We start from the raw sequence: 21,868 nt of genomic DNA on the forward strand, positions 1-21,868 counted from the left end.
TTATTTTTTATTTTTCTATTATTTTTGCTATATTATGGACCAACTGGTGGAGAAATATAAGGAGAAAGACACCAGTAAAGGTATTTATTTTATACTTTATACTCTCTCTCCTTACAACTCGCATATAGTCATAGTGATATTTAGAGCTATTGGCAATGCACCTATCCTTAAGCAAAAAGTCTTTAAACTCACAGCGTCCAACAAGTTCCAGACAGTGATACAGTTCTTAAGGAAGGAATTAAAATATCAAGGCTCTGATCCTCTTGTAAGCCAACATAGATGAATACCACGCTAACAAACATGCAGTTTCTTTATATAAACAGTGCATTTTCACCTTCACCAGATGAAACTGTGGCCAATCTTCACAAGGTCAGTTTATAATAGACAAAACGTGCTTTTAATCTTTCTTTTATAGTGCTTCAACACAGATGGTCATTTAATCATTAATTACTGTACAACTGCTGCTTGGGGTTGACATTCCTAAAAAAGGAGGGGGTATCAATGCATGGCATTTTCTTTATTATTCGATTTTATTTGTCTAATAAATAATTTAAAGAAAAAAAAAAAGAGATTTGTACAAAGGCATGTGTGTATGTGTATGTATATATAAAGAAAGTGTACAATGATGAAATATATGTATAAATGTCTAAAGAACAGGTGGTAATGGTGGTAATGGTTGCTTTGGTGGTGCAGTTAAAGGTGGTGTACCTCTACCACTACTTTTTGATGAAGTAGAGGAATACGAGTTTCTATGGTTATTATGTACTGAATCATCTTGAAGCATGTGAGAAATAAACTCAATAGAAGATCTTCTCTTTTGGCTGTTTAATCTTTTCAACAAATCTTCTCGTTCATTCAATAATTGAGTTAATAATTCTCGCTTATTATCAAGCTCAATTCGCTGTACTTCAACTTGTTCCTTTAACAATTCGTCTGCAGGTTGTCCATCCAATTTCTGTTCAAGTTTAGTAATCAGTTCGTCTTGCTTTAACACGATTTCTTGCAAATTCTTTGTCTCGAGACGCTGTGTTTCTAAATCAGCCAAGTACTTCATCATGGTAATTTGAATTCCTTTATCGTGTTCAACTAGTTGTTTCTCCATATTGTCTTGGTTGGCTGGTTCATTTTCAGCTGAGATTTCTTCATACACATGCAAAATATCTGCAATATAAGCATCGTTATTTTGGTTCTGTAGTTTTCTTTCTTCTTCAATCACAATATCATGTTGATCTTCAGGTCGATACCGAACAGACCTAGATTTAGACGATAAGGAAGAAACAGCAGAAGAACGCTGTTGTTGAGGTCTTTTTTCAGCAAGTTCATTCAACTCCTTTTCAAAATAATCTCTTTCTTCAGAAACCTGTTCTAATTTAAGAGCTAGATATTCTACTCGAATTTCATAATCTCTGACTTTAGTAGCAGCAGAAGCATATTTCTCGACATCTTGTTCGAGTTGTTTGATATGTTCTTCATGAGCCGCATTCTTATCTAACAAGGTCTGAAAGAGATCGACAAGTTCATTTGCCGTGGTGTCAAACTTGATATATGCGTCGTTCTTTTTGTCAATTGGTACGACCTTCACTTTCTTTTGTTGTTGTTGTTGTTGTTGTTGTTGTTGTTGTTGTTGTTGTTGTTGTTGTTGTTGTTGTTGTTGTTGTTGTTGTTGTTGTTGTTGTTGCTGTTGTTGTTGATGTTGTTGTTGATGTTGTTGTTGTTGTTGATGTTGTCGTAAGGAAATGATGGGTGATTCGGGTGGCGTTGGCAATTTTGATTGTTGTTGAGGTGGCACTGATTGCTTCGGTGAAATAGGTGATGTAGATCTTGATTGTTGTGGCAAGGGCGATTGTCGTCGTGGCAACGGTGACTGCCGGGGGATGTGGATCTTGATTGCTGTGGCAATGGTGATTGCTGTGGTGACTTGGGTTGTCGAGTTTGTTGCTTGGGGGATTGTGCAGGTTGACCGAATTTCTGTAGCATAGAGGCAATATTGTTTGATCCTGCTGTTGTGTTACTGTTGTTTGTACTATAGTTATGCATGGTGGATGTAGGTGAAGGAATAGGTGAAGGAGGAAACTTATGTGATTCATGTGAGGAAGGCATAACAATCTTTTTCTTTGGCACTTGTCCAGTGCTATGTTTGGATGTAGTATTAGCTGACTTTGATTTATTCAGTCGAGCTACAACGTCTTGGACTCCCATATTGATAAGAATAACGATAATAAAAAGAGAAAAGAAAAAGAAAGAAAAAAAGAGAGACGGACAGAGGAGAATCAAATTAAATAATAATTTAAAGCTCGTGCACTCCGTCAAACGTGTTTACTCAAAAGAGGCAATATTCAGCATGTTCAAATGTTGTACCTGGCCAGCATCTTTTTCTAACGCTAAAAACACGGAGTGTGGCCGGATAGGAGAACATCGCTGTTTGGAAATAAATTCATTGTCCGCCATGCCTCTAAGACAACTAACAACTCTTCTTTTTTTCTTCTTTCTCTTTTCTCTTTTCTATATGGAACACTCACAACAGCAAGAAGAAAGTGATGTGGCTTTTAACGCCTTTATTGGTGTACTAGTCTCTGTTTGTGGCAATGTAAAGCGGTACATGCAATAAAGCAAGTTACTGATAATTGAAACAGGCACTTATTTCTGTGGCATTGAATGTGCAAAAGAGAGCTGTAAGTCAAACAAATTTCTTTTATACAAGATTGACCTTGTTTTCTATTAGCATAATAACATTCAAAACAAACAAATGGCCAATTACTTTGCCAATATGGATGAGCCACCACAATGGATATCAAGCTCGCAATACAATGGAGGGTTCATGCCCGATGATGGCTATTCCTCACCGAGATCTTCTTTAGAATATCAACAGAGACAACGGTCCGAGGAAGACATTGAACATCAAAAATTCATCATGACAATGGCTCAAGAACAGACAAAAGGGGGAGACACAGAATACTTGAAATCCAAATTATGGTGGTTAGGCATCTCATTGATGATTTTAGGTGAAGTAGGCAATTTTGTTGGTAAGTCGTATGTCTACAGCAGCTCATGTCTAATTCATTATCAGCCTATGGTTTTGCTCCTGCTTCGACTATTGCACCTCTTGGTACTACCACACTGGTGGCCAATGTTATTCTCGCTCCTCTTATGCTTAAGGAAGTGTTTAGAAAAAGAGACTTGATTGGTGTCATTTTAGCAGTAACAGGTGCAGCTATGGTTGTGTTTAGTTCAAACTCTGAAGAAACTGCTGTAAGTCCAATTCATCTTAATTTCTTAACTGACACAAAATCTTCACAACAATGATGTTATAGCTGTCACCTGAATTAATCATGGAAGCACTTACTCAAACACAGTCTATCGTTTACTTTATTCTAACAGCCATTGCTATTGTTGCATTGACCATCTTATCACCTATTTATGGTTCCTCTAGCATCATGATTGACCTGGGTTTGGTGGCTATCTATGGTAAGTAAAATGTGGACGGGTTTAAGATTATTTATAAAGTTATTATTAGGTGGTTACACTGTCCTCTCGACCAAAAGCGTGGCATCCTTATTGAGCTTAACCTTTTTCAAAATGTTTGCGTAAGTTTTCTTACAGCCTGTCCTTGCCTTATTCATCACATTCTATAGATACCCTGTCTCTTACTTGCTTATTTTTGTATTGGTTGTTACTGCTGTCTTACAAATTAAGTACCTGAATAAGGCCTTACAACGATTTGACTCTACCGAAGTGATTCCAACTCAATTTGTCTTGTTCACTGTGTCTGCCATCATTGGCAGTGCAGTACTTTATCATGACTTTGATGACATGACTCTAGAACAAATGTCTAGATTCATGTCAGGTTGTGCCATCGAGTTTCTCGGTGTTTATCTTATTACTTCAAAACGTGACAAGACACCTCAGCACTCACCTGCCTTGTCCATCAGTGCTGATAGTGGTACAGCTGTTTCCTTTTCAGACGAAGAAGCACTTGATCGAGTCAATATGCTTCCTAGTGAACAGCCAAACAGTCGTGTTCGTCCCAAACGTATTGTTACCACCAACACACCTCATCAATCCATGTCCTATGAAGCTTGGCAAGAAGCCAATCCTCACCTTGTCAATATCATGAGCAACAGCAGTGCCAATAGTCATACAGGCAAAGGCAGACATAGTTCAGTATTTCGAGGTATCTCGATGGCTTCTCAATTATTGGATCGCTCTGATGAACAACAACAGGCTATTCAATTGCCTACCTCTTCACCCAATAGACAAAGGGATTCTGCATTGTTAGGCAATATCTTGAATGGCATCACTTCTGCCATTACTTCACATACACACCCTTCCATGTCACATCAACCTACTGAAGAAGATGCAGATGCTGTTGAGATTGAGATACCCACTCCTTCCTCATTTCATCATAGTGATCGTGAATTAATGCCTATTTCTAATAGACAGAACAAGTTGAATGATGTCTCCAATGAAGAATACCGAGATTTATCTTAATACCCCCCATGAATAAAAGAGTTTTTATTATTATTGTTATTATTCAGTCTTTCTCTTTTTATTCTTGGTTTCTTCTTCATTTTGTTCAGGAAGATCCAAGAATTTACGAAGACCAAAAATGGTATAAAGATCAAAGACCTTATTGGCTTGACACACTTGAGTGGTGTTGATGTGTTTCAAAGCATCATTTTCCTTGTTTTCAGCCCATTGTTCCTCATTTAAAGTTGCCAATGTGATGCGTTGTTCTTGGCTGTCTAAGGACAACCAGAGTTGGCTGTTTACATCAAATGTGATGTCTAACACAGGTGAAGAAACAACAAGTGTTTGTTTGTAAGCAAATGTGTCTTGGTTGTAGTTCAACAAGAGAACAGCAAGTGATTTAGCAAAAGCAACAGCAAGTGTTTGAGAAGCACTGTCAAAACTTAAAGCACTGATAATAGCATCTTCAGAATTAGCATCAGAAGCAGGTGGTTTATAAGCTTCAATGTGTTCTTTCAAATCAATCACTTGCAAACATTCACCCGAGACAAAGTTCCAAAGACGAACAGTGCCATCGCCACTGGCAGACACCAAAACGTCTGTCTTCCAAGGAATAAGATCAATGCAAGTGACAACATCTGTGTGACCCAAACAAAAGGATTCAATGTTATAGCCATTGGGGAAACGGCTGACTCGAATATGTTCATCGCGGTCAGAAGTAATCACGTATTTTTCATCAGGCGTCAAAAGCTAAATATGGCAGGTGAATAAAGTAGCTATGGACTGTAGAACATTACCATATCTGTCACCATGGAGACATGGCCTACAATGGGTTTCAATTTTTCTTCATTGACAATCTCTTCAATAGGATGACTAACAGACAATAAGCCCACAACACTTCTTTCTGTCTCTTATTGCTTACCAATAAACATCGCCAAACTTATCAGCAATAACAACTTGTGTAGAAGCATTATCAAATCGAAGTGCATTGACACGTTTGTAAGCAGGTCTATAGGATACAATCAGTCAACATTGTAACATACTACCTGTATTACCTTGTATTCTTTAAAGACCAATCATTGGTATCCCATACACAAATTTCTTTGTTTTCACCAGAAGTAGCTAACAAAGAGCCGTCCTTGTTAAATGCAACACAACGAAAATGATCTGTCACGCTATCGAGTGTGTCTTCTTTAGGATAGGATTTGATTAATTCACCTGTTCTACAGGAGAACAGTTAATATCGTATATGTTTCCATTGGATACTACATACTGGCTATTCAAAACCATGTAGTGTTGTCCATTAGCTAGGACAAGCTGGGGCTTCGTAGGGTGGTGAGCAAGACGAGTGAAAGGAAGTTGAACTGTCATTATTCTATAGAGACAAAAAAAAACAAAACAAAAAAGAAAAACTTTAATAATAATAATAATAATAATAATAAAAAAAAGTTTACTGGGTGACTTTGATTCTGATGCTCGGGAAATGCAGTGTGTGTGTGTGCGGCAATTGTGTGCGGTGGTGCGGAGCGTGTATGGAAAGGGCATTGAATGAGCAGGCCAGTGCGCGTGTGGTGCTGTGGGCTATGTGTGGCAAGATGTGGTGAACATTAGCAAGCCTCCTCTTTCATCATCGCATTGTAAGTTGACATATACAATGAGAATATTGTGATGGAAGGGAAGGAAAGAACGCAAGTGACGTGCTTGATGGATAGATTAGGATGGATGATTTGATGAAGAATGAGTGTGTTGACTTGGATAACCTATATATATATATATATCTCTGTCTGCTCAATTCAACAACAACAACAACAACAACTAGAATAGCATCAGCATACTCTTCTTTTTGTGCACATGTCTTTCTCTTTCCCCTCCTTCTCATTTGTTCGATTGCTAATTCCATTTTTACTTACATTCTATAAGGTATAATCATGCTTGTCTCTAAGCAAAACAGAAAGGTTATCTACGAGGCTCTCTTCAAGGGTAAATAAGAGCAAAACACGCTTGTGTTTTATCGATACTCATACATTGTTTGCTTAGATGGTGCTCTTGTCGCCCCCAAGGACTACAACGCTCCCAAGCACACTGAACTCGATGTTCCCAACCTCGAAGTTATCAAGATCATGCAATCTTTGACCTCCAAGGGTCTTGTCAAGACTCAATTCTCTTGGCAATGGTACTACTATACTCTCACTGATGAGGGTATTGATTATCTCCGTGAATGTAAGTTAAGCAGATACATGATAGTTGATATTGATCTATACAAAAAGACCTTCACTTGCCTCAAGAAATTGTTCCCGCCACTTTGAAGAAGTCTGCTCGTCCCGCTGCCCCCCGTCGTGCTTGTAAGTTTTTTTTCTAAAGAAAAGATAGATATAGTTGCTAACTTGTCACTTTAGTCGGTGGTGAAGGTCGTGAAAACCGTGGTCCCCGTGGTGACCGTGGTGACTACCGTCGTAAGGAAGGTGCTTCTGGTGACTTCAAGCCCGAATTCCGTGGTGGTCTTGGTAAGTTTTTTTTTTAAGTTTCACACATAAGCTAACATATTGATCTAGGTCGTGGTAACCGCGAATAAATATGATCAAATAAAGCAAAAGATAAAGAAAACGTTTGAATTGCTTTAAGCTAACTGTTTCATCCTGCTTTCTAATGTTGTTTTTGTCATACGTACAATTATAATAAAAAAAAAACCTCATTTAAAGAGACAGTAAAAAATGAGACTTTACATAATGTTTCCTAAATAGAGAAAGTCAAGTCACTTGTTAAAGAACGTTTATGCGCAGTAAAGGCACTTTTTTTTTACACTTTATGTCTGAATTAACTACCTCTGCTCCAAAACAATTAACACAAGAGCAAATTGATCGTATTGCTGCCAACAAAGCAGCTGCTTTGGAACGACTGAAAGCAACGACCAAACGGAAGCGGGAAGAAGCAGAACGTCAAAAAAAGGAAGCACCTAAAAAAGCAAAGTGGATCAAGTCATTCTATGAGTACGATCTAAGTACTATGGTTGACTTGAAAGGTGGTTTTATTTTAGACGAGACAACAGAAGATAAAAAACTGGAAGAAAAAAAGAAATCATACAAGATTGAGCCATATTTTCGTAATGTGTTTATAATATAATATCCATTTGTATTTATCCTTGTCATAGCTTCTTCAGCGGATCCTGCTGAGAATCCAAAATGCAAAGAATGTCAGTCTCTGGACTTGGATCCTGTCTTCTTCTCTGTCTTTCATATTCATTTGTGTCCTACATGTAAAGAAAAATATCCCGAGAAATACAGCTTGATTACCAAAACAGAAGCAAAAGAAGACTACTTACTCACTGATCGTAAGCATGCACAAGTATAGCGATTGTACTCATATATTTTTCTTAGCTGAATTGAAAGACCCAGAGTTATTGCCTCACTGGTCAAAACCAAATCCACATAAAAACACTTGGAATGACATGATGTTGTATGTCAGAGAAATGGTTGAAGAATACGCTTTTAAAAAATGGAATGGTCCAGAAGGTCTTGATGCAGAATACGAAAGAAGAATAGCGCAAAAAAAGGAAAAGAAAGAGAAAAAATTCAAGGAAAAACTGGCTGATTTGAGAAGAAGAACTATGACCACATCAAAAGAAAGAAAAAGACAAGAAGGCCCCCATAAGCATGAATTTGGGGATGTCAACAATCAAGATGGTACTTCGGTCCAGAAATGCAAGACGTGTGGTCTTGTTATTGAATCCGAAGAATTTTAGTAACTGTCAAAAGGAGTTGTTGATGCTCCTTAAGTAATACAATTTCCTTGCATATACAATAGAATCTACATGTCATTTCTTGCTAAACTTCTTACACATATTTACTGTATATAAACATAATTATTCTCTCTCTCTCTCTCTCTCTCTCTTTCTTTTTGTTTTATCATGAAACTTGTTTTCATTCTTCATACGCTACGCTTTTTATCTTTTTTTGTCAGTTTAATTGGGCTCATTTGTCATTTTTCTCAATGTTGCTTACTCAAAGAATACCAATTGAAGGTAAAAAAAAAAGAGAAATGTGTATATTGATTATTCATACAAGCAACAGACTGGCATTGTAGATTGGATCACAGCAGGGCATTGGCAGGTAACTTCTTCTTTTTCTTTTGTGAAGTTCAATCACTCATAGATGTTGATAGTACCTTATTTGGTATATCACTTTCTCTCTTTCTATTGCAGGCAGTATGATTATTTGCTTTGATGGATTTTATCTTCGCAGGTCGAAAACATATTCTATTGATAAATGCGTTGGCCTGATTTGCATCCTTCCTATCCTTATATCTGTTATTGCAGCCATTACACCTAATTCATTTGAACCTTGGACACAAAATTATGTTCAATTCAAGAGATCTACAGGTTTTGTAACATCTTGCTCAATGTTTGATTCAACTCAAGACTCGACTTATTCTTTGCTCTATCAAAGGTAACATACGACTTTTTGTAATGAGAATCATATTTACCATAAAGATTAGATGCCTGTTAAATGATTTTGTATTGATGTGTGCCATCCTACTTTGCTTTATCTGGACAATACTAACTAGTATTGCTATCAGGGCTTCTTTACAGGAGAAAAAAGAGCGGGTCAGAAAGAATCAAACTCTACCTGCATTTTTATCACAAGAACCTAATTGGGGTCGATATATTCCTGATCCGCCTTCCTCTATTTATTCTGCTAGTACCATCGGCTATTCTGGTCTCCTTATACCTTCAACTACATTGACAGAAAAAAAACACAAAGAGTTTTTTTGTAGTGCAAGTTTACCACTTACTACCAAGATACCTTTGACATTTGACTATCGGCTTTCATTTTCAGATGATTATTTTAAGAAAGAAGGAGACGAAAAGAAATCATTGTTTGATGACAAATTGTTCAATTATAAAAACGGAGAAGACACTTTTGATAAGATGACAGAAAAGCAAGAGGAGATGAACGAACAGACTCCTTTTCACCTTTATCCATATCTTGATCACACTTCTCCTGAGTCAGTGTTATTTGGAGAGAGGAGCCCTTCAACACCGCTCTATAGCAAGTTTGCTGGACAACATGTTCAATATTAATGTAGTAATAAAATTACTTTCTTTATTAATCTTGACAAACACACTGATGATTATAGCAGCCATCTGAAGTCTTGCCTAAAGATCGACAAACCGAAATGCATCCTTCGTGATTGCTTTTTCTGCAACTTCCTCTACCTTCACTGGTACAATAGCAAGTATCATTAACGCACATTGGCTGCATAAATTCATATCTGCAGTCATACGAGCAACGTCTTTCATCACTTATTGATTCACATAGTCCTTCTTGGATAACCATTGTTGTTTCGATGGCAGACACAGATACACTTGCAAGCAACAATAGAATGAATGTTGAAACTAATTTCATGACAAAAAAGACAAACAAAATAGTTTGTTTTCACTTATAAATGATTGAATGAGTTAATTAAACCAATGCAAAAAGGAGCATTAGAAAGCATATGTATCTTTATTATAATTATTGTTAGAGCAAATAAATAGTAAGTAAATGATTATAAAAGTATGTATAGAAAGACTGGCTCTTTCTTTTTAAAGGTAAATGTTTAGGGTTAATATACAGAGAATAGGGGGTCAAAGTGTACGAGGAGCCATATTGGCGATATGTGTTCATAGTTAAAATAAATACGCATATATCAATGTGATTTATGTGATACAGTTGCACTGATCATCCATACAAAATCCAACAAGAGATGGAGACATATCTTGACATAAAGCATCGCAAGATTCGTGATCGTCATCTTCACATTTTCCGATTTCTGCTTTTTCGGTACAATAGCATTTATTAAAGATACAGTTTCCTCGGCCTTGGACCAGTTCTCGACAAGCAAATTCACAGTCTGATGAATTTCCGGGTTCTTCACAAAGTCCATAGTCACTCAGATCCAATGATTTTGCTTCTGTCATGCTGGATTGGCTTAGCAGTAATGCGCTCATAGTTGTGAACATATACAAGACAATTTTGGTTGACTTCATTGTTATGTATGGTGTGTAGGATATTACAAAAAATAGCAGTGAACAAAAAAAAAAAAAAAAAAAAAAGAAAAAGAAAACAAAAGCAATATATATATATACAAAAAAAAGTAAAACACGCGTTTAGACTACTGATAAAGATTGGCCTGTCTTACCGTTTTCTTTTCAGCAACTAATAAGGGTTAATGGATAAACATGCTTTTCCTGTCATCTAAAAGAAAAAGGCTGTGCACGGTCTTAACCATTCTTTCATCATCCACTTCTTTACTACTTACTATTCCTTTCCTTCCTCCTTTTTTTTTTTTTAAAAAAAACATACTATGGCAACAAAAGAATCCCTTCCAGGCACAGAGTACAAAGTTGGCAATGTATAAAAAAAATCTTGGTAATTGTAACACCATTCTTGACATTCTAAATTTTCATATATAACCTATATTTTGCGATGATCGTTAATTACAATTGCTTGGTATTTCTGTCTTGCATAAAAATATACACTGGCAAGCATGACAAGAATTTTCTCTTGCTTCCTTATGGCTTATGTTAGCCTCTCGCTTTAGTAGTGATAAACTATCAATATTGTTTCAGCACTCTAACTGGGATATTTTAATTTACCGAGCTTTTCTTCACTTTATTCATAAAGCAGAAAAAAAGATTGTTTAATGTGACGAAGGACAAGTTACACGAACCAAGATATTTATTATTTTCATCGTGATACAATCATTTCACAACGTGAATTGACACCTAAAATGAAATAAGACCATCTAGTGTTGTTTATTCAGAATGTGCAAGCGTTACAAGCTCCAAGAAACTTTGAGAATCTCCCGCTTAACTGTACTTGAGCTTTCAAATACTTTTTCGAATTTAAGCTTGTCTCCGTCGCTGTCTTGAGTTTGGTCCAACAAAGAACAAAAGGGCAAAATACCGCCACCAACACCGAAATAAACAGTTTTGGCTGCAACATAGCTATGGAAATAAAAATGTGTCAATTTAATTTAGCTCATAAAAATAGCACTCTTACCAAACACCATCAGGCTTTTTAAGTGCTTTCTGGAACACATTAATCAAATCTGGTAATGCATGTTCAGCATAAATAGTTTCAGATGTAACAATCATATCATATTTTTCGTGATCGACGTTCAATTGTTCCTATACTTATTTAAATATACAAGAATGTGATTTTCCTTAGTTTGAGCAACTTACTGGCAATGAGCTCCAATCACCAAAAAATGCTCTTGTGCGTTTATTGACCTGGCCCAACATTTCAGGGATTTTTTCGGCCACAATTTCGGCTTCAGCATCACAAGTAATCGCATCTTCTTCAATTCTCTTCTCTTCGTCTTCGTCTTCTTCGTCTTCTTCTGCTTCAGATTCTGAACTCTGTTCTTTTTCTTCTTGAGGTTGTTCAATAAGTTCAGGAACAGTTGCAGGATCTTGAACAGTCAAGACTGTATTCAAAAGAATATTTGGTATAGTAATATAGCGAATGACTTGCTCGTTGTAATCCTGAACATCTACTTGGTTTGACAGTTCAGGTGACAAAAGATAGATTGAAGGGAGGGATGATCCACAACCAAGCTAAAAAAAAAATAAGACCTCTATATCAAGAGATTCACAATGCATACCTCTAATACACGCTTATTACTGATCTGTTCCTTTGGCAAACCATGTAAATACTGAACCATATCAATAGAGCATTCCCAAGTCTTGAAGCCACCTTCATAAACACCTCGGATCAAATCGGTATTACCACTCAAATTCAACATATTGATTACATCCTTATCATTATCGTCGTCTTCTACTAAATTATCTTGCTCAGCCATTTGAAATTTGACATCGGCTAAAGTACGCTTATAAATTGGCTTTTCTACAGTAGGTACTTGAAGAATATCTGCTTGAATAACATTGGGTAAAGGCGAACTCTATGTCCTTGAATAAGTATACTTCATTATAAACAATGGCGTATGTTGCTTACAAGAATATTGTACTTTTGACTTGGGATCTTGTTCAACTCTTCTTTTTCGTCAATATTCAGATCACTCAAACTTGTTTCCAACTGTTGGCTTTCTTCGCTATCTTCGAGATCTAATTCTTCGTTCTCAAGCAAAAAGTTAGTCTCAAACTTCTGTATAGACACAAGTTAGTAACGTACTGTAAAGTTAAACTTGAAAGCCATTTTTTCGTCAAGTTATTAGAGAAAGCTTTATTTTTTTTTTCTGTGTTCATGTCAAAAGAAATGTATAAGCCACCAGAATTAAAGCAGATATGCATGATTTTTTTTGACAATAGCACTCGATGTTGTCAATTCATATCAAACTTATAGATTTATCAATTCTTTTACATTTGTTTCAAGAAAATCACAATAATTGAGAATGCTTTTGCAGCTTTTTATGTCTTTACTTCTTCACACAAAGCGTACAAAATGTGATTGTCTATTATCCATGATACTAAAAAGTCTCAAGTAGCATTGTATATATCATACTCCCAAGTTTCAACCTAATTTCTAAGTAATCTTATGGATAAAAATAGAGCAAAAGAGGATGCCGAAACACCAAGGATTTCAAAGTCGAAACCACAACTTTTACACAAATCTAAAATGGGTCATTTCTAAAATTTAAATCTGAAACCGAAAAAACCCTTGTTATTATTGTTGGTCAAAGATGAGCACGCTGTTCGTTGCGAATACAGAATGCGCAATACAAAAGTTAAATTTTTTCCAATTGATCCTTCTGAGGCCAACTTCAATATAATACAAAAAAAATGAAAAGTTTTATTTCAATCGTTCAAAAAAGTCCAGGATATTGTTACTTCGAAATTCAATCCAATCTAACAAAGCCATGGATCGTGTTGAGTTTGTTGGACCATGAATGGCTGCTAAAAAGGCAGTTTCAGGTTCCATTTTTGAGTCATTATCATTATTGTGGCCAGGTCTTCTTAAGCCTTTACCTAAACGAGGCAGATTTTGATCCCAAACAACATCCTCCAAGAGGAAATCTCTTAGTGATTCAATACGAGGTGCCAATAATTTTGTATTGACAAGGTCCTTTGTCATTCTATAAATCAACCGCTCCAAGTCTTGCTTAAATTTGGGTACCCTTATCAGACTTGAAGTAAGAGGACGAGTAGAGAAACCAGCATTATTGATAGCAGAACCCATCGTTAAATCAAAGTCTTGAGCGGAAAATGCAACACGATCAGATTCATAATCGTCGTATAAAATATAGTTATTAGCCATAGTTAAGTAAGCATCCGAGTTTGATATAACAATCTCTAAGGCAATCATGCGCAGGAGACTATCGACATCTATTTTTTCCTTCCAAAGAGGTACAACGGAATCATCAATGTTAGTGGCGTTGAGTTGTTCAGATATAAATCTGGTTAAGTCCATGATACGAGAAAAATTGGCTGTGCCACGAGCTGAACTTGCTTTGACTCCATAGTAACCTGCGCTATAAAGATCGATGTTATTGCCAAGATAAGTCGAATCGGAATTCTTTCCGCGCCCTGTCTCTGGAAAACCTCCGCCACCAGGAAGATGGTGACCATTGCCTGGTGAGCCGTCTCTCGGTGGGCTGTCTCTCGGTGAGCTATCTCTCGGTGGGCTGTCTCTCGGTGAGCTGTCTCTCGGTGGGCTGTCTCTCGGTGGGCTGTCTCTCGGTGGGCTGTCTCTCGGTGGGCTGTCTCTCGGTGGGCCGTCTCTTGGTGAGCTATCTCTCGGTGGGCTGTCTCTCGGTGAGCCGTCTCTCGGTGGGCTGTCTCTCGGTGGGCTGTCTCTCGGTGAGCCGTCTCTCGGTGAGCTGTCTCTCGGTGGGCTGTCTCTCGGTGAGCCGTCTCTCGGTGGGCCGTCTCTTGGTGAGCTATCTCTCGGTGGGCTGTCTCTCGGTGAGCTGTCTCTCGGTGGGCCACCATCCATACCTCGACCGCCACTAATATCAGCAACATATAGAGCATTAAGATGCTTATTCTTCTTTCCAAAAGACATTTCATTGCGAACCCATTGTTTTTTAAAGATTTCAGCTAATCCAAACAAACCGACAGCTTGGTCGTTAATATAGACACGAACATAGCTATGCTTTGAAGAAGGTAGCCCAATTGATTCAGTAATATCATACGCCAAATTGTCTCTCATATAAGTTTTGTCTGTAGAAATTGATCTCAACTTTAAATGGTGGTATCCGAATAGAGTATCTTCTTTAGGTACTCTAAACTTGTAAGACACCTTATTATTGAAGCGAGTGCTGTGACCTGAAATGGCAAATGTAACTTTAGGATAAATCTTGATTTTATGAGGACTAGATAGATGTGAACCAGATTATTTTTCTCTAAAAAAAACATAGTTACCTGATATATGTCATATTTAGATCTATATTGATACTTTCTCTTTGATTTACATGTATACGATCAATGGCAGATTGGTTTCCAAAGAAATGGATAGTAGGAATTTCACCATCAATATGAAGATCAGAAGAGATTCGATTGATAAAAGGTAATTGTTCCCTTATTGTTGGGATCTGATCAAGTTTTTTTGAGTTCCAAGATCTGCCATAATACTCGTTGAGCGTTGAAGAAGAGCCCTTGGTTGGGTCTCGAGAAAACTTCTCTTGATTAATGATATCATACCCATCTTTTGATATATGAGCATATTTATATTGCTTATCGGCTCGAGGAGCTTGGCCTGTATAAAAGATAATCGAAGTCTCTCTTGCCATGGATAAAGGATATAGCTGGTTATCTACAATGACACCTAATGTCTGATTGTTGGGCACCAAAGAGATAACGTTATAAGTGACATTTGAAGAAGCAGTGAATGCACTCAATACTGCCTGTAAAGCACCGACAGCTTTATTCAACATTAGATATTTTTTTTTAGTAGCTATTTACCATTTGTAATCCTCATCTTTAATAAAACAAAGAGAAAGAAAAGAAGAGTAACTCTTTTATCTGATTGATTCTCAGCATAAAATGCCAAGCAAGAGCAAGATGAGCTCAGATAACAAATGGCATTTATACTAGTGTACACAGTTTCTTTTGTAGGCACATTGCTTTCCGACGTCGACTATTGTTATCTGTAGATGATACTTCACCACTCAATCCTGTCACTTCTTGCAAGGCCTTTCGTGCTCAAGTCAGTAAGAGAAATGTTGGAGCTGTCTTCCGTCATCAAGTGATTTCTCAAGCTGCATGGTCTCGCTTCTGGCGTATGGCACTCACTACAGTATAACGAAATGCTCTTTATCGGTTATTACATCGTCTGATTTCTACCCGTCAATTGTTATCGCAACTCCTTCCAAATCAATATCCCTCTCCTTCTTGCTGTTTATGTGGCGACGTTGAGGACACCCATCACTTCTTTTTTCGTTGTCCGTACAAATTCGCCGTTTGGGACTATCTCATTCGCGAATATCTATGGCCTGGCTCCAACATAGACGATGTATATGGCGCACTCACTTCTTTGAAATCCAAACATATCTAAGTACAGGCTTCATACCCAGTTTCCCTACCTATGCTTTTAGCCATCGTCTTATCTGAAGTCTGGAAGTCTCACCGGCTCCAAGTCATTCATGACATTCCCTTCTCTCCCCTCACCGTTTTTCAATCTATACAGTTAGCCATTCAGCGCTGTCAACTGAAGACACTTTCATTGACGGATAGCTGCATTTTATGCCTTCTATGATTTAGTCTCATTATGGTGTCCTTCGCTATACTTTATTTTTCTTTATCTCATCAATTGTTGAGCACCACTTTCAATTTCAATTAGTAAGTGCAGCAAATAAAAATATTTTAAAATCCCTACAAAACATTCATCGTTGATCATGTCCAGAGCTGCTTTTTTTGGAGTCAAAAGTATCATATAATATATTATGCCTTACTCTCACATATCATACGCATTAACTTGTATAAATAATTATCTTTTTACTAGCCAATATCTACTAAAAAGGCCTCTTTTGTATTGATTATAATGTACAATGAACTTTGAATGCAGATTTGAAGGCGATGCTCATATTGACCCATCTTTTTCATCTTAGTAGGCTCGTTTTCTTTTCTTTGAAAGTACTTGGAGATGGCTTCATCTCATTTCAGTTGGATTGAAAGAACATGTTCTAAATAAACAAAAAAACAGAGTGGTTTGATAGTCTAGTTGTCGAGCAATGGTGCATCAAAGATTGGCTTGCTTGAACTGTGTTTTGAGCGTTTTTGCTCTAGATACCATATAGAACTTGCAAGTAATGGATCTTTCTAAAGCATCTTATTCTATTTCGAGAGCCAAAGAGCATACAAGAATAGAAATAGAGGCATTTTATAATGTAAATGTGGGGGCAAATGGACATAGAACATGCCAGATGGTAATGTGCGAAGATTAAAATAGAAGGCAACTCCAATTCTTTATCCTGCCACATCAAAAATTGGGCTTTTGCTGAGAACTGTATAAAGACGTGGTTATTGGGCTTTAATATAATGAGGAAAGCTGTATATCTTTGCTTTCTGAGTCTATTAATACAGAGAGCACAATAAATTTGCTGCTAAAATATTGAGTAAATAGGCAAAAACTTTTTCGAGGTCTTTCACCCTTATCGTATCACTTTTATAGTACAACTGGCAAGCAAACACATTTATCAAAAAACTAGAGTGTCTGACGCACATTTTGAGTGTTTAAGCTTGTTGATAGCTCTATTTTTCATCTTGTAGCGTTCAAAAGAAGATCAAGAGTTGGCAAAATGAGGACTCTCGTGAGTAGTACCCTTTGGTCAAGGCATATTTTGGTCAAATTTGACAAGTCGCTTTTTTTTTGTCCTAATCAACTCCAAAAGTACCATGATTGTTAGCAGACATGATTTTGAGGCATTTGAAAAGCCTGAGATTGCACAAACATACCTTGTATTTCGTTTTTGTGGTTAGGCAAACCTGCGTATTTGTTTGTTCTTTAGATAGGTTCAACCTCCTTATTGTTTAGATCAAGAAGATTTGCATATTTTCTATAGTAAAAATGCATTCGCTTCGAGTCGTACAATGTCTTCTCTTTGAAATAAAAATGATCAGAATGATATCGCAAAATGATCAACCATAGTATCTATACCTTTTTGTTCGAATCAAGGTAAAGAAACAGTTGCCTATTACAGATTTTGCAAACTTAAAACAACTCCAAAAGTAATATGCAGCTCGGCAGGCATTGTTTGTCTATATTATACACATGCAGAGATGTTTAAAAAAACACCTAAACTACCACTTAAGGGAGGGGGCTTTGCACTTGTTTCTGGCAAAGTAATTATAAAATGGTTTTTGAGTGCAAACTCAAAAGCAACATGCAGACCAATGTATTGGTTTTAAAGCATTTGTTTTGCTACTCTTATCAGGGTTTGCATTATCATTATTCGAAAATCTTCAAAGTTCGCTCCTTTTTTTATACATAAAATTATACTTTTTCTCTATTAAGTTGAGAATCGTTTACTAGAAGGCTTTGAAAATATTCTGAAACCTTTTGCCGGAATCAAAGCTTCAAGGGACTAATGTCCAAGCTCAAAAAGCCCAGACCAATAAGCTTTAAATTACTATTATCAGCCAAATACTCCGCTTCCATTATTGTTAATCTGAGCCTATCTTTTCTCTTTTTCTCCTTTTTTCTTCTTCTCTTCTTATTAGACTATAGAAAGACAGTCAATAGTTAGATTATTGTTTCTTTTTCTCTGCTGCTACTATGACCGGCTTAACTATTAATACTTCATCACATTCTACTAAATCTTTGACGTTTTGTTTCTATGTCTCTGGTCATGGTAATAGACAACTAAAAATTGTGTATAATTGTAGTTATTTAATTTTCTTTTGGGCTACTAATATAGGTTGGGGACACGCTACTCGAGCTAACCAGATCATCATGGATATTCTCAAATTGCCTGCCCAACACAAAGTTTATGTAATCTCAACAGCTAGTGACTTTATATTTCAAGGTGTAATCCAACTTGGAGCTATTTATCGCCATGCAGAGATCGATGCTGGTGTTGTGCAACCACTTCCTTACACTGTAGACCGCAACCAGACTATCAAGAACCTTAGAGCATTTCTGGAAAAAAGACCAAAGATATTAAACGACGAAGCCAAATGGTTACAACAAGTAAAGGCAGATTGTGTCATTTGTGATGCTCCCTTTCTACCATGGTAAGAATTACGAAATAATTTACGCTTCACATCATTTATGCAATTTTTTTTTTGTTTAGCGCTGCAGCTCATATTGTAGGCATCCCAGCAGCCATTTCTAGTAATTTTACATTTGATGAAGTATACATTGGATTATGCGAGGGAGATGAGTTGGATCAAGAGATTCGTATTATGGTTCAACAAGTTATAGCAGATTACCACCATGCAGATTTATTGATTCGTCTACCAGGAGCAATCCGTATTCCATCTTTTGATGATGCTAAAAGCCTTGTACCACATACGCCATTCAATACTAATTTCCCCGAAACACAGCTCAAGATCAAAGGTGTGGCCAATGGTAAAACCCAGTTACCTTGCACCAGTGTCTCAAATATACAACACGAGTCAACCAAAAATTCTCCATTTGTGCGTCAAATCATTGATGTCCCTCTGGTCTTTCGAAAATATAGACAGTCCCGTGAAGAAACATTAGATCAAGTTGGCATTCCTAAACACATTTACGAAACCCATAAGATTCTGCTCTTGTCGTTTGGTGGCCAATTGTTAGGTAATGATGGTGGTCTTAAAGGCAATCCTTTGCCTCCTGGATGGATTTGTATTGTATGTGCAGCACCTGATTCTGTTCAAATGCCTGAGCGATTTTATCGAGCAGCCAAAGATGCTTATGTGCCTGATTTGACACATGCTTGTGATATTCTTTTGGGTAAATTGGGTTATGGTACTTGTTCTGAGTGTATTGGTCATAGCACACCTTTTGTCTATGTGCCAAGACCACAGTTTATTGAAGAACATGGCTTGCTCAAATTGATGTCAGATCAAGGGAGTGCAGTAGAACTCTCGCGTGAGGATTTTGAAGCAGGTAACTGGGCTCCTGCTATTGAGCATGCTTCAACAATGTCAGGTACTTGTAAAGATCCTTTACTTCGTGTCCCACACAATGGTGGTGAAATCGCAGCACAAAGCATAGAACGATTTGTTGAAGAATGGAACCACCATAAGATGCTACAACAAAGAGCAGCAGCTTTATCTCTCTCTACTATTTATTCCCCTCCTACGCCCTCAGCCACTACTCCTGTTTCTGCTACCACCACCCCTCAACAGCAGGCTGTGTTTGTGAGTGTAGACCGATAATCTTTTTTTTTTTTTTCAAATAAACAATATACAGAATGACTTATTTATTCCTTCAAAACCAAAATCTCGTCTCCATCATTGATACCATAAAACTTTAGGTCTCTTAAATCGTCTTCAATATCCATAACCATCAAATCACGATCACTTTCTCCAGAGATAGGCTGTAACAAATACAAATGCTGATTTGAAGCAGGTATTTTTAACAATCGCTGAATCATATGTTTCACGTTTCGAATCGTCATTGTCTTGAGAAACTTCTTTTGTGTTGAGCTGATCAATAACGGGAGGTCAGCTTGATGTCTTTGAGCCAAGAAATCATGCATGGAAGGTATACTTTCTCTTGTTGTTAACTGGACATTAATCAGTCTGTCTTTTAGTGCTGATGAACTTTCTTTTGTTTGAATACCCAAATCAGGCTCACCATGTTCTATATCCATTTAGTTGTCTATGTCCTCTTTTTTTTTTCTCAGCATCTCTCTTACGTGCACACAATTCAGTATAGCGAGGATGTACAGCTGCAATGTCTTCTTTTGTTGATCCATCTTTTGTACAAAATTTCAAATAATATCTTTCTAAATCGGTTCTCTCTCGGGCAGTCAACTATGAATAGATACATGAGGATGTGCCTAATAATAAAACCAATTTACCGTGTTGCCATTGATGTGTGTGAGGTTTTTTATTCTACCAGCAATATGAGCAGCCTCAAGTTCTTTGTCCATGTCTGTTTAACAAACTATTCAGTTTTATCTGTCTTTCTCTATTGCCCTGCACACATACCTTTAGTAATAGGATTATGTTTGCATCTAATTTTAGTTAGACTTGTGATTTGGTTCAATGCATTCAAGCTATCCCAATTGTCAATCAAATTATTATCTAGTCTAAGGTAATTTAAAGCTGGAAATAGATCATTTGATGTTGAGTGTATTTTTGTGATTTGATTTCCATTCAAAAACAGGATTTCCAGTCTATTATTTGCGATTAATAAACATGCTTAAACCAATGAACTTACTTCGGCAATGATCCAAGTTTAGCCACTTGATTCCAATCATTGATTTGATTATCTTCTAAATTAAGGCATTTCAGATAAGGCAAGTTGATTTCGCTTAACTCTGATAACTCATTTCCGCCTAATTGTAAATCCTCTAGCTTTGGTAAAGAACTAGAAAGTAATTGGATATCATTCCAGCTGATGGCAGTGTAATTCAATGCCAATGTCTTGAGGTTATGCAGACTCAATCCCTCTCTGGGTGGACTTGTGAATCGCAAATGACTGTAGAAATGGTTACGCATTGCATTAACTAAAACGCCAGATTGATTTCTTACTTGAGACGCAATATAACAAGTTGAGGAAGTTGTGAAGCAATAAGAGAAACAGTCTCCCAGTCTGAAATAAGATTCCGAGATAAATCTAGATCTTCGATGGCTATGATACGTCAGCTGAATGTATTTAGGGTGAACAACACTCGCTTACTCAATTTGGCTTCACTGATTTGATCTGGAGCATCTGCCGACTGAACCAGCTGTTCAGCCAATCCCACTACCTTGAGCCTACTGAGATTACTGTGTGTGTAAAGCATGTGAATATGTTTGTATGTGTATATGCATACCCAACCTTTGGAACCGTTGGATTTTTTCAAAACCATATGTCTCTACTACAATTTGCTTATTGCCTCCAAGATACAATTCACCTCGATCTTTTGATTTATCGTATGCTTCTCCTTTGATTCTAGTCAATTCATCTTGTTCCAAGTACTTGTCTCTTAACGCGTCAAGAAAAGTGACGCCGAGCAAAATTTTCTCGGGATGATAGCGTATAAATGATCCAGAGGTTGACCCCCTACATGTTAAAATCAGCTGATGGAGCGATAAGAAAATGCTTGTCTTACCTGCACTCAAAATAACGAACACCTTCACGACTCCCATCATGTTTACCACGACTGGGATCATCCCATTCAACACCTAACCACTCTCCTTTAGATCCAGGTACTGATCCTATAAACCTGATCGTAGCGCGATCTTTACCCACTTGAATACGAGAACCAATACGCACTTTATCTGGAATAGCTGCCATAGCTTAACCAAAAGAGAGAAGAGCACTCG

At 37.1% G+C, this 21,868-nt stretch overlaps 13 protein-coding genes across 13 annotated transcripts; 7 read left to right on the plus strand and 6 right to left on the minus strand.

Moving 5' to 3' along the window:
• The first annotated feature begins 5 nt into the window (after positions 1 to 5).
• Positions 6 to 566, plus strand: B0P05DRAFT_540066 (ubiquitin-like protein Atg12). Its single transcript, XM_051578025.1, has 4 exons — positions 6 to 80; positions 129 to 265; positions 307 to 369; positions 416 to 566. Exons 1-4 carry the CDS (start codon positions 35 to 37, stop codon positions 473 to 475), a joined length of 306 nt encoding a protein of 101 aa, XP_051435178.1. The 5' UTR covers positions 6 to 34; the 3' UTR covers positions 476 to 566.
• An 80-nt stretch (positions 567 to 646) lies between these two features.
• Positions 647 to 1,537, minus strand: B0P05DRAFT_469485 (uncharacterized protein; the record flags this gene model as incomplete). Its single annotated transcript, XM_051574499.1, has 2 exons — positions 647 to 1,230; positions 1,291 to 1,537. Coding segments are annotated over 2 exons (831 nt in total), but the record flags the coding sequence as incomplete, so codon positions are not given.
• Positions 1,538 to 2,488: 951 nt separating this feature from the next.
• Positions 2,489 to 4,495, plus strand: B0P05DRAFT_540073 (magnesium transporter NIPA-domain-containing protein). The gene is made up of 7 exons (XM_051578026.1): positions 2,489 to 2,587; positions 2,634 to 2,672; positions 2,723 to 3,023; positions 3,068 to 3,249; positions 3,312 to 3,465; positions 3,515 to 3,584; positions 3,633 to 4,495. The coding sequence occupies exons 1-7, from the start codon at positions 2,507 to 2,509 to the stop codon at positions 4,486 to 4,488; spliced, it is 1,683 nt and encodes a 560-aa protein (XP_051435180.1). The 5' UTR covers positions 2,489 to 2,506; the 3' UTR covers positions 4,489 to 4,495.
• B0P05DRAFT_490370 (WD40-repeat-containing domain protein) lies at positions 4,496 to 5,874 on the minus strand. The gene is made up of 5 exons (XM_051575313.1): positions 5,741 to 5,874; positions 5,523 to 5,690; positions 5,390 to 5,476; positions 5,265 to 5,340; positions 4,496 to 5,217 (listed from the first exon to the last, which is right to left on the minus strand). The coding sequence occupies exons 1-5, from the start codon at positions 5,836 to 5,838 to the stop codon at positions 4,528 to 4,530; spliced, it is 1,119 nt and encodes a 372-aa protein (XP_051435181.1). The 5' UTR covers positions 5,839 to 5,874; the 3' UTR covers positions 4,496 to 4,527.
• A 513-nt stretch (positions 5,875 to 6,387) lies between these two features.
• On the plus strand, positions 6,388 to 7,179 carry B0P05DRAFT_540082 (Plectin/S10 domain-containing protein). The gene is made up of 5 exons (XM_051578027.1): positions 6,388 to 6,447; positions 6,505 to 6,687; positions 6,735 to 6,809; positions 6,864 to 6,971; positions 7,020 to 7,179. The coding sequence occupies exons 1-5, from the start codon at positions 6,396 to 6,398 to the stop codon at positions 7,037 to 7,039; spliced, it is 438 nt and encodes a 145-aa protein (XP_051435182.1). The 5' UTR covers positions 6,388 to 6,395; the 3' UTR covers positions 7,040 to 7,179.
• Positions 7,180 to 7,209: 30 nt separating this feature from the next.
• On the plus strand, positions 7,210 to 8,336 carry B0P05DRAFT_540085 (XPA protein C-terminus-domain-containing protein). Its single transcript, XM_051578028.1, has 3 exons — positions 7,210 to 7,567; positions 7,616 to 7,795; positions 7,842 to 8,336. The coding sequence occupies exons 1-3, from the start codon at positions 7,240 to 7,242 to the stop codon at positions 8,204 to 8,206; spliced, it is 873 nt and encodes a 290-aa protein (XP_051435183.1). The 5' UTR covers positions 7,210 to 7,239; the 3' UTR covers positions 8,207 to 8,336.
• Positions 8,337 to 8,532: 196 nt separating this feature from the next.
• B0P05DRAFT_77583 (uncharacterized protein) lies at positions 8,533 to 9,852 on the plus strand. Its single transcript, XM_051583857.1, has 3 exons — positions 8,533 to 8,573; positions 8,626 to 8,909; positions 8,959 to 9,852. Exons 2-3 carry the CDS (start codon positions 8,671 to 8,673, stop codon positions 9,542 to 9,544), a joined length of 825 nt encoding a protein of 274 aa, XP_051435184.1. The 5' UTR covers positions 8,533 to 8,573; positions 8,626 to 8,670; the 3' UTR covers positions 9,545 to 9,852.
• An 86-nt stretch (positions 9,853 to 9,938) lies between these two features.
• B0P05DRAFT_540087 (uncharacterized protein) lies at positions 9,939 to 10,552 on the minus strand. The gene has a single exon (XM_051578029.1). The coding sequence runs from the start codon at positions 10,490 to 10,492 to the stop codon at positions 10,163 to 10,165; it is 330 nt and encodes a 109-aa protein (XP_051435185.1). The 5' UTR covers positions 10,493 to 10,552; the 3' UTR covers positions 9,939 to 10,162.
• A 32-nt stretch (positions 10,553 to 10,584) lies between these two features.
• On the plus strand, positions 10,585 to 11,134 carry B0P05DRAFT_540088 (uncharacterized protein). Its single transcript, XM_051578030.1, has one exon. The coding sequence runs from the start codon at positions 10,685 to 10,687 to the stop codon at positions 10,916 to 10,918; it is 234 nt and encodes a 77-aa protein (XP_051435186.1). The 5' UTR covers positions 10,585 to 10,684; the 3' UTR covers positions 10,919 to 11,134.
• Positions 11,135 to 12,700, minus strand: B0P05DRAFT_540090 (uncharacterized protein). Its single transcript, XM_051578031.1, has 6 exons — positions 12,639 to 12,700; positions 12,462 to 12,584; positions 12,112 to 12,408; positions 11,690 to 12,064; positions 11,508 to 11,635; positions 11,135 to 11,452 (listed from the first exon to the last, which is right to left on the minus strand). Exons 1-6 carry the CDS (start codon positions 12,660 to 12,662, stop codon positions 11,281 to 11,283), a joined length of 1,119 nt encoding a protein of 372 aa, XP_051435187.1. The 5' UTR covers positions 12,663 to 12,700; the 3' UTR covers positions 11,135 to 11,280.
• A 448-nt stretch (positions 12,701 to 13,148) lies between these two features.
• Positions 13,149 to 15,379, minus strand: B0P05DRAFT_509413 (coth protein-domain-containing protein). Its single transcript, XM_051575585.1, has 3 exons — positions 14,828 to 15,379; positions 14,414 to 14,778; positions 13,149 to 13,996 (listed from the first exon to the last, which is right to left on the minus strand). Exons 1-3 carry the CDS (start codon positions 15,337 to 15,339, stop codon positions 13,257 to 13,259), a joined length of 1,617 nt encoding a protein of 538 aa, XP_051435188.1. The 5' UTR covers positions 15,340 to 15,379; the 3' UTR covers positions 13,149 to 13,256.
• Positions 15,380 to 18,356: 2,977 nt separating this feature from the next.
• On the plus strand, positions 18,357 to 19,768 carry B0P05DRAFT_469337 (uncharacterized protein; the record flags this gene model as incomplete). Its single annotated transcript, XM_051574487.1, has 2 exons — positions 18,357 to 18,637; positions 18,697 to 19,768. The coding sequence occupies 2 exons, from the start codon at positions 18,357 to 18,359 to the stop codon at positions 19,766 to 19,768; spliced, it is 1,353 nt and encodes a 450-aa protein (XP_051435189.1).
• Positions 19,769 to 19,812: 44 nt separating this feature from the next.
• On the minus strand, positions 19,813 to 21,839 carry B0P05DRAFT_586772 (uncharacterized protein; the record flags this gene model as incomplete). The annotated part of the gene is made up of 9 exons (XM_051582535.1): positions 19,813 to 20,195; positions 20,251 to 20,368; positions 20,416 to 20,489; positions 20,546 to 20,733; positions 20,778 to 21,038; positions 21,092 to 21,191; positions 21,240 to 21,328; positions 21,381 to 21,605; positions 21,655 to 21,839. 9 exons carry the CDS (start codon positions 21,837 to 21,839, stop codon positions 19,813 to 19,815), a joined length of 1,623 nt encoding a protein of 540 aa, XP_051435190.1.
• Between the last annotated feature and the right edge of the window lie 29 nt (positions 21,840 to 21,868).

The sequence above is a fragment of the Gilbertella persicaria genome (assembly GCF_025201335.1).
Source record: "Gilbertella persicaria strain CBS 190.32 chromosome Unknown B0P05scaffold_18, whole genome shotgun sequence".
Taxonomy (NCBI): domain Eukaryota; kingdom Fungi; phylum Mucoromycota; class Mucoromycetes; order Mucorales; family Choanephoraceae; genus Gilbertella; species Gilbertella persicaria.

Coding starts and splice junctions, on each gene's coding strand:
- B0P05DRAFT_540073 (XM_051578026.1), top strand. CDS start 2,507: ATGGAACACTCACAACAGCAAGAAGAAAGTGATGTGGCTTTTAACGCC. Junction 3,024..3,067: donor TGAAGTAGGCAATTTTGTTG/GTAAGTCGTATG, acceptor ATTCATTATCAG/CCTATGGTTTTGCTCCTGCT. Junction 3,585..3,632: donor ACCTTTTTCAAAATGTTTGC/GTAAGTTTTCTT, acceptor CACATTCTATAG/ATACCCTGTCTCTTACTTGC.
- B0P05DRAFT_540085 (XM_051578028.1), top strand. CDS start 7,240: ATGCGCAGTAAAGGCACTTTTTTTTTACACTTTATGTCTGAATTAACT. Junction 7,568..7,615: donor CAAGATTGAGCCATATTTTC/GTAATGTGTTTA, acceptor TCCTTGTCATAG/CTTCTTCAGCGGATCCTGCT. Junction 7,796..7,841: donor AGACTACTTACTCACTGATC/GTAAGCATGCAC, acceptor TATTTTTCTTAG/CTGAATTGAAAGACCCAGAG.
- B0P05DRAFT_509413 (XM_051575585.1), bottom strand. CDS start 15,339: ATGTTGAATAAAGCTGTCGGTGCTTTACAGGCAGTATTGAGTGCATTC. Junction 14,779..14,827: donor CTAAATATGACATATATCAG/GTAACTATGTTT, acceptor ACATCTATCTAG/TCCTCATAAAATCAAGATTT. Junction 13,997..14,413: donor TCTATATGTTGCTGATATTA/GTGGCGGTCGAG, acceptor GAGGTTTTCCAG/AGACAGGGCGCGGAAAGAAT.
- B0P05DRAFT_77583 (XM_051583857.1), top strand. CDS start 8,671: ATGATTATTTGCTTTGATGGATTTTATCTTCGCAGGTCGAAAACATAT. Junction 8,910..8,958: donor TATTCTTTGCTCTATCAAAG/GTAACATACGAC, acceptor CATAAAGATTAG/ATGCCTGTTAAATGATTTTG.
- B0P05DRAFT_540082 (XM_051578027.1), top strand. CDS start 6,396: ATGCTTGTCTCTAAGCAAAACAGAAAGGTTATCTACGAGGCTCTCTTC. Junction 6,448..6,504: donor CTACGAGGCTCTCTTCAAGG/GTAAATAAGAGC, acceptor TTGTTTGCTTAG/ATGGTGCTCTTGTCGCCCCC. Junction 6,810..6,863: donor CGCTGCCCCCCGTCGTGCTT/GTAAGTTTTTTT, acceptor TTGTCACTTTAG/TCGGTGGTGAAGGTCGTGAA.
- B0P05DRAFT_540088 (XM_051578030.1), top strand. CDS start 10,685: ATGCTTTTCCTGTCATCTAAAAGAAAAAGGCTGTGCACGGTCTTAACC.
- B0P05DRAFT_540087 (XM_051578029.1), bottom strand. CDS start 10,492: ATGAAGTCAACCAAAATTGTCTTGTATATGTTCACAACTATGAGCGCA.
- B0P05DRAFT_540090 (XM_051578031.1), bottom strand. CDS start 12,662: ATGGCTTTCAAGTTTAACTTTACA. Junction 12,409..12,461: donor GTCAAAAGTACAATATTCTT/GTAAGCAACATA, acceptor TCAAGGACATAG/AGTTCGCCTTTACCCAATGT. Junction 11,453..11,507: donor AAAAAGCCTGATGGTGTTTG/GTAAGAGTGCTA, acceptor TTATTTCCATAG/CTATGTTGCAGCCAAAACTG.
- B0P05DRAFT_490370 (XM_051575313.1), bottom strand. CDS start 5,838: ATGACAGTTCAACTTCCTTTCACTCGTCTTGCTCACCACCCTACGAAG. Junction 5,691..5,740: donor TACATGGTTTTGAATAGCCA/GTATGTAGTATC, acceptor GTTCTCCTGTAG/AACAGGTGAATTAATCAAAT. Junction 5,477..5,522: donor TGGTCTTTAAAGAATACAAG/GTAATACAGGTA, acceptor TGTATCCTATAG/ACCTGCTTACAAACGTGTCA.
- B0P05DRAFT_540066 (XM_051578025.1), top strand. CDS start 35: ATGGACCAACTGGTGGAGAAATATAAGGAGAAAGACACCAGTAAAG. Junction 81..128: donor GGAGAAAGACACCAGTAAAG/GTATTTATTTTA, acceptor ACTCGCATATAG/TCATAGTGATATTTAGAGCT. Junction 266..306: donor ATCAAGGCTCTGATCCTCTT/GTAAGCCAACAT, acceptor ACAAACATGCAG/TTTCTTTATATAAACAGTGC.